This window comes from Tupaia chinensis, unplaced genomic scaffold, assembly GCF_000334495.1.
Source record: "Tupaia chinensis unplaced genomic scaffold, TupChi_1.0 Scaffold000002_1, whole genome shotgun sequence".
Taxonomy (NCBI): domain Eukaryota; kingdom Metazoa; phylum Chordata; class Mammalia; order Scandentia; family Tupaiidae; genus Tupaia; species Tupaia belangeri.
In genome coordinates, this window is record NW_006159428.1 from 1,145,217 (window position 1) to 1,152,954 (window position 7,738).

The window sequence follows — 7,738 nt, forward strand, 5'->3', positions numbered from 1 at the left end:
GGAAGGGGTTCGAGTCCTGGACCTGGCAGCTTGTTTTCTCACCTTCCCTCTCTCTCTGTCTCTGTCTCTCTGGTCAAATTAAAATAATAGTAATAATTATTTTTAAAAATGGAAAAATTTTCGTTGTAAAAAATTTCAATCATACATGAAAGTTAATAAATAAATAAATAAATAAATCTTAAGTTCTCTCTTTAAAATCTTCAACCAGATTTTAAAATCTGATTTTAAAATTGCCCAGACCCAGGAACACTTGATAAACAGATTTTAAAATCTGGTTGAAGATTTTTAAGCAAATACTACATGCCACAGAATGATTATCTGTGTATATATCCACAAAATGATATTAGTGTAATGGCTATGTCGCTGGACTCCTACATAGTCGACCACGGTTCACGTCCCGGACCCGGTGGCTTAAATCTCACACCGGGCGCGTGTGCATGCGTGCCCAAGATCCCGAGAGGAGAATGGAGGAGAAGGGATTGCGGCGTGACCATCCCCCCTGGGGGGTGATTTCTCGCTTTCTGTCTCTATGTCTCTCTCTGTCTGTCTGGCGAGTGCACGCGCCCTATAGCGAAAATCTCTGCAAAGGAAAAAAAATAAAAGAAAGGGGCATTGGGACAATGAAATGAAGCAGAATTAATGAATTATAGGTTCTGGTGAGTTTTGAGACTTGTTGGGATTGGGTTACTAGTAGAAGTGAGCTGGAAAGATTGAGGTGGTTGGAGTGTAGATGCCCATCAGAGAAGGTTTGTAACTAGTGTTTTTGGTACTTCAGATGATTAGCTAAGGTAGGCAGAATAGTCCATGAGATGAGAGATTGAGGAACTAAGTGATGAGAGTGTTGGAAATATTACATTAATATTGAGATCCACCACCAGTTAATATGAGCTTAGCTGAGTTGGGGAGGAGAGACCTGGGCTGGAGGAGAACTGACCCTGTTTGGTTTCTGGTTTCTTCTCTTTCCTTTCCTCAGTTTTTAGTTTCTGTACCAAAGAAGTTTGGGCAGGTTTTGTTTTTGTTTTGTTTTGTTTTGTTTGTTAAAGAATTTACCGAATTTTTAAAAAGCCTATATAAAATTGGACCATCAGCATTTGAATAAAAATCTAGAGATTTTACTGGAATCAATATCACTTCATATGGACAATGAAAGAGCTGAAACTTTTCACTTGTTTACTATTTTGCAATTTGTACTTTAATAGTCTTTCTACAGTAATATTTAAGAATATTTGGTTGAATTTGTTAAATATTAACCAAAAGGGTCGCAATTAATATGAGCTAATGGCATTGCCTGGATCTTTGCCATTTGTGACAAATGCAGTCATACAAACGTTTATTTAACACTGTTACATAACCATATGAATAATAATTTTAGAAATTGTAGAACTATACTGTGACCTGAAAGAATTTAGGATCAAGTGGATTTCTGTGTAATTGATAACTCTAACAGAAATAAATTTTTATTATGTAATGTTTAATCCTTATGAATTATGTTCTAGAAGTTAGTGGGCCTGAAATGGGAAATTATTTAATCAGAGTGAAATGAAGTTTATATAAATGTTGCTAAATAAGTAAACATAGAACTGAACTTAGACGATAATTTTTGATCATTTATGTAATCAAGAACATTAGAAATACCTTTATTCTGGGGTCAAAAGTCATTAAAGCTGGATGCCAAAGTTAGGAGGAATATATACATATGTGTGTTATGTTTGTGTACATGTATATGCATGCAAACATACTTAGACACATAAAAGCATGTATATATTTACATGCTCATTTATATTCTGCATGCACGTTTATATTTTGGTATATAATATGTGCATCCCTTCCCATATTCCCGCAAATTATTTTTATCATGGCATTTTTCTGAGAAAATGATTACTACTATATTCAATGTAAGTGGAATGTTAATCAAAACAAAAAAAATGTGAAAATAGTTGGTAAAAGGTAAAATACTTGGAAAAAACCCTGCATATCTGTTGTATGTTTAACTTTTGATTTTAATGAATAGAAATGTAATTGTTTATCATCTTTTCAAAAGAACTTTGCAGTCCAATGAAGATTGTCGATGTTTGCCTGAAAGCCAGAGAATCATTCCAAACAAAACATTTAGTTGTCTTCATCCTTGAGCAGATGATGCAGGGAATAGCAAGATTGCCTCTTTTTATCCTTGGAGTAACCTTTCTTTATGATAGCGTTGACACACACTCAGCTGGTACTTATTTAGGCAAGTTTTTTCATCTCTCTTAATATGATTAACTCATTTTGTATTTTAATTGAGGTGTTATATTTTGGAATGCACATCTAAACCCTTATAGAAGTGCTGACTGTTGGCCTTTATGATGATAATATAATAAATGATGTCTGCTATGCTTAACTCCAAAATCACATCAAACCATTTAATGAACCATTTAATTCCAAGGAGCAGCTTGAGATGTGGAATTCTAGAGATGTCTGAAGATCACTAAGTATGTAGAACAATAGAGAAAACACTTTTGTTTGTAAAGGTTTATTCATTTATTTATTCTGTGAGAAAGAGACCAACAGAGTCTTCATGCTATGATCCATCCCCAGTCTCAACCAGCCCAAATTATTCCCAGTGTGCTCAGGGAGATCTCAGGGTATGAGCCTTTCCTGAGAAGGCCCAGCTGTGTCATTATACTACGTCCTGCATATATAGCAATCCTCTCTCTTTGGGCCTCTGATATTTTCAAGTTAATTGAAAATATATTCTTGTTTATCCTATCAAAGAGAGAAATCTAATGCTATTTAACTGAATACAGCATAGCATCTTCTATTTACGTTGTATGCTATGGTACTCTAAAATAACAATACTGGCTCTATCTCGGAATAATTTCTTTCTTATGTTGAATAAGTACTTTTTTATGTTGAAGCAGATTTTGGTTCTGGGAGATCATCTATGTGTAAAATGTTATCTAAATACCATTCCAAAAAAGTAGTTTTATTTTACTATACTTAGTGTAGTGGTGTCTTAAAAGAAGATAGCATTTTGCATCAAAATAATCATTTTGCACTAGAGATAAGAAAATGTATGTTAATAAACTAAAATATTGGATCATTGGAAAAGTTATGACATATTTTTCTGCTTTTCTATGCAAAAACGTTTCATGACTTTTCCGACAACTCAATAGGTGATTTATATATTTATGTCTTATTTTAGAAGAAAGAAACCACACGACATTTTGCAGTAATTTGTGAGTGTCGGATAACGGTGGCAGAATATCTGCTCCTTTTACTTTTGGTTCTAGTAAATTGCAATTAAAACACACATTCCTACACCGTGGGAAGAAGTTTGTTATATTATCATCTTCTGTTATCCTGGCAGCTAAGGTGAAGGATACAAATGTGATGATAATGTTAAACAAAATCTTGCTTTGTAGCACCACAAATTAGCATAAAACAATGCATATGGAACTTATGTTCCTACTAAGTATATATATACACCTCTTTACATTGTATTAAATATAGACATTAAATTAGGTTAATGAATTATGTCATTAAATTATCTGAGTTTTTATAATACATGCATTAATAATGAGTGTAAGTAGTTAATTTTATGTCAGCTTAGTGAGGTTAAGGGACTCAGTTGTTTGGTCAAGATATTTTTGTGATGACATTCTTTTCAGAAGTGATTGACATTTATGATCAGTAGACTGAGTAAATCATATTACCTCCATAATATGGTTTGATCTCATCCTATCAGTTGGAGTTCTTAGGAGCGAAAATGAACAAAAACTGAAGTTTTCCAGAGAAGCAATTCTGCCTTAAAAGTGCATCAATTCATAGTTGAATTGCAAGCCTGCTAGGCTGTCCTAAAATTTTGGAACTTGCTGAACCCCACAATTGTTTGAACTAATTTTGTAAAAACTCTCTCTCTTTCTAAATATTTTCTATTGCTTCTGTTTCTCTGGAGAACTATGGGTAATACAGAATGCTATGAAAAGTTTTCAATAGCAATCCATGTCAATCAATTCATTTCTATTATCTTAAGACAGAGCTGACTTTCGAAGTTGCTAGATGTGCAGTATTCATTTTACAGGTATCGCAGAAGCTTCATCAGTATTAGGATATGCTTTGGGTTATACAATGGGAGTACCACATCTTAAACGCCCTGAGAATAATACTTCTGAGCACAGGTAAGCCATTTTCTTTCCAATGTTTTGGTCTACGTTGTGTATTTATTGAATAGATTCTATGACTAATTAATATGTATTTAATTTGTATTAACTGTATTTTTAGGAAAAGTATATGCAGTTGTGACTTATACACACATGTACATGTAAACACATAAAATATATGTTTGTATCTTCTTATACTTAACATATATATATATATACATACATATATATATAAATAAACATTGCTTATAATGACAGTCTTACTGCTAATTCTTCATTTCTTGTGGTAGAACATACATAACAAAATTTAGAACCCTAACCATTTTTAAGTATCTAATACAGTGTTGTTAGCTACACCCACATCATTTTTCAACAAATAGCTAGAACGTTTTTATCTTGCAAAACTGAAACTCTCTATCCATTTACCAACTCTTGTCCCCCTCTCCAGTTGCTAGCAATCATTATTCTACTTTCTGTTTTTGAGCATTGAACAACTTTGGATGTTTTGTGGACCTGGAATCAAGCAGTGTTTGTCTTTCTGTTACTGACTTATTTCACTTAGCATATCCTCAGATTTCACCTATGTGGAAGCATATAGCAGGACTTCCTTCACTTCCTAAGGCTGATTAATAATTCATTATGTGTATCTACCACATTTTCTTTATGCATTCATCTGTCAATAAATATTTAAGTTGTTTTCATACTAAGAATAATGCGGAAATGAATATGAGTGGGCAAAGATTTTATGAAGATCTTGTTTTCAGTAACCAGACCGTACCTTAATCCTATATTTTAATTTTTTGATAAACTTGCATACTGTTTGACCATTTTACATTCCCACCAACAGTGCAGGGCAGAAGTGGTGAGAATAGGTCTTTTTCTTCATCTTAGAGGGAAATCTTTCTGGTTTTCATCACTGGGTACAATACTAGGTCTGGGCTTTTTATATATGACCTTTATTATGTCAAAGTAATTTCCTTCTATCCCGAGTTCTTTTTTTTTTTTTAAATCATGAAAAGTGTTGAATTCTGTCAATAGTTTTTCTGAATGGACACGACCATGTGGTTTTTATTCTCCCTTTCCTTAATGTTGCGAATTATATCAATTGATTCTCATATGTTAAACCATCTTTGTGTTCCAAGAATACATCCCACTCATTTTCTTTACTAGTATTTTGTTAAACGTTTTGTGCAGAGACATTTGTTTATAGTTCTTATAGTATCTTGTCTGATTTTGAGAACAGGGAAATGCAGGTCACATAGAATGAGTCTGGAAATATTCTCTCCTCTAGTTTTTTGGAAGAGTTTGAGAAGGATTGTTTTTAATTCCTATTTAAACATTTGGTAAAGTTTCCAGTTAGGAGGTTTTTGACTTCTAATTCAATCTATTCATTAGTAGATCTGTTTAAATGTTCTGTTTCATCATGTTTCAGTCTTAAGTAGCTTGTGTTTTTTTGAAAATGTATTTTGGGACCAGCAGTTGGTGTAATGGCTATGTCGCTGGATTCCCATGTAGTTAACCGTGGATCAAGTCCCAGACCTGGTGACTTAAACTCACACCAAAACTAGTTCCTTGAGAATGTAGACGTTTTCCCACAATGGCTAGTTGGAGATATTCTTAAGTATGTGTAGAGCTATGGTAATTGCAGCTGTGTATAATCAATTTCCCCAAATCTTTTCCCCAATGATTTGTGATAACTTCATAACTACTCTCTAAAAATTTGTGACCTATAATTGAAGACAAAGAATGCTACGACTTCAAAATAACTGTGGGAAAATTAGGGCCAACCAGATTGCATGGTGGATAAGGTAGCTAGATTCTGCATGGCTGACTGAGTAGCATGAGTCCTGGACTTGGCAGTTTGAAAAACACTCTGGGTGCATGTGTGTGTATACCTAAAATCCCAAGAGAAGAACGGAGGAGAAAGAATTGTAGCAGCATCATCCCTTAGGGGATTCTTTCTCACTTTCTCTCTCTCTCTGTCTCTCTGGTGAATGCACGTGCTTTACAGCAAATCAAATTAAAGAAGAGAGAGAGAAAGAGAGAGAATGAGTGAGAGAGAGAAGAGATAGAGAATTAAGAAAGTCCAGTATAGAATCCTTAACATTCCCATCCTACAATGCACACAACGAGGCTTTGTGATGGGCAAAGGTGGACCAAGAAAAACTGTGAGGGAGACAGAAGACAGAGGTTAACAAAGGCACCCAAAGGTGACTTAGAATGATCACCAGAAGGATAAATTCATGCTAAGTCTGAGAATTCTTGGATGGGACTAGAAGAAATGAGTTTCAAAGTATGTTTGATTTAAAAGGTAGATGCCGAGAAGAGAAGGGAACAGGCCTTCTAGAAGAAACACCTTTCTCCATGGCTCCTGTGATCTAGCCATTTTGGGGCAAACCGAGAAATGAAGACTTCCCACTGATAATTCGACCTCGAGCATACAAAACTCACGCGGTAGGAAGACCCCTTTCAGGCCTCCTGTCTCTGTATCTCTTTGTCTCTCTCTACCTCTGTCTCTGTCTTCTCTCTTTTTTTAAATTTTTGCTTTTTAGAATTTTTTAAGGTGAGGCATTTTTTTCTGGGCCTTCTGGCCTCTCCTATCCCTTTATCTTGTTAATAATTCCCTCTCCCACTCCCAACATAGGAGAGGCAGAAGGGAAGGGAACAGGCCTTCTCAAAGAGACACCTTTCTCCATGGCTCCTGCAATCTAGCCATTTTGTGTGGCACGATTGTGCGCCACATGGTTTTCTAATTTTTGGGTTTTATTGAAATTTTTTGAATATTAATTGTTTTTTGTTTTATTTAAACATTTTTCTCTTAGTTTTTTCTTCTCTTTTTCTCTGTTTCTTGTCTGTTTTCTTGCTGCTGTTGCTGTTGTTTCTCTCTCTGTTTTCTTTTCTGCACGCTCCTCTTCCCTCAGATTGGACTTCCAAGTTTGGGAAGAAACCGACCATCCACCAGATGACTAGAAATCACTGCAGGACCACAAGAAATATGGGAAAGCAGGAAAATACCTCTCCTCCAAGGGAAAAGGATAACTCTTCTTCATCCCCACACAGTTCAATGGAAATCATGGAAATGTCTGATAAAGAATTCAGAACATTCATAATGGCAAAGCTAACAGAAATGGAAGAGAAGAGAGACAATGAACTGCTGAAGAGGAAGGAGAAAGGAGTTGAAGAGTTCTAGGAGGTGAGGAAATTCATGCAAGATCTAAAAGAGGAATTTCACACTTTACAAAAGAATCAGATGGAACTGTTAAAGATGAAGGCTATAATACAGGAAGTCAAAATCTCCCTTGAAAGTATTAAAAGCAGACTAGACTTACAGATGTAGAAGAGAAAATTGCTGGCCTAGAAAAATCCACCATGAAGACTGAGAAAATGGCCCAAAAATTTGAGAATAATATATGAGAAATACTAGATACCATCAAACATCCAAACATCCAGATAATAGGCATCCCAGAAGGCTAAGAGTATCATAAGGGCATTGATAATCTATTCCATGAAATCCTGCAAGAAAACTTTCCAAACCTAGAGAGGCACTCAAAGATTCAGTCCCAAGAAATACAGAGGACCCCAAATAGAATCAACCCAAG

The 7,738-nt window shown here is 35.0% G+C and overlaps 1 protein-coding gene across 1 annotated transcript in view; it reads left to right on the plus strand.

Annotated features, from left to right (window-relative positions):
- SLCO6A1 (solute carrier organic anion transporter family member 6A1) overlaps window positions 1-7,738 on the plus strand; it is a 68,223-nt gene that overhangs the window by 5,808 nt on the left and 54,677 nt on the right. Inside the window, exons 3-4 of the mRNA XM_014587813.2 lie at window positions 2,042-2,227; window positions 4,061-4,157. Of these exons, the coding sequence (XP_014443299.1) occupies window positions 2,042-2,227; window positions 4,061-4,157 (283 nt within the window). The remainder of the gene's footprint in view (window positions 1-2,041; window positions 2,228-4,060; window positions 4,158-7,738) is intronic.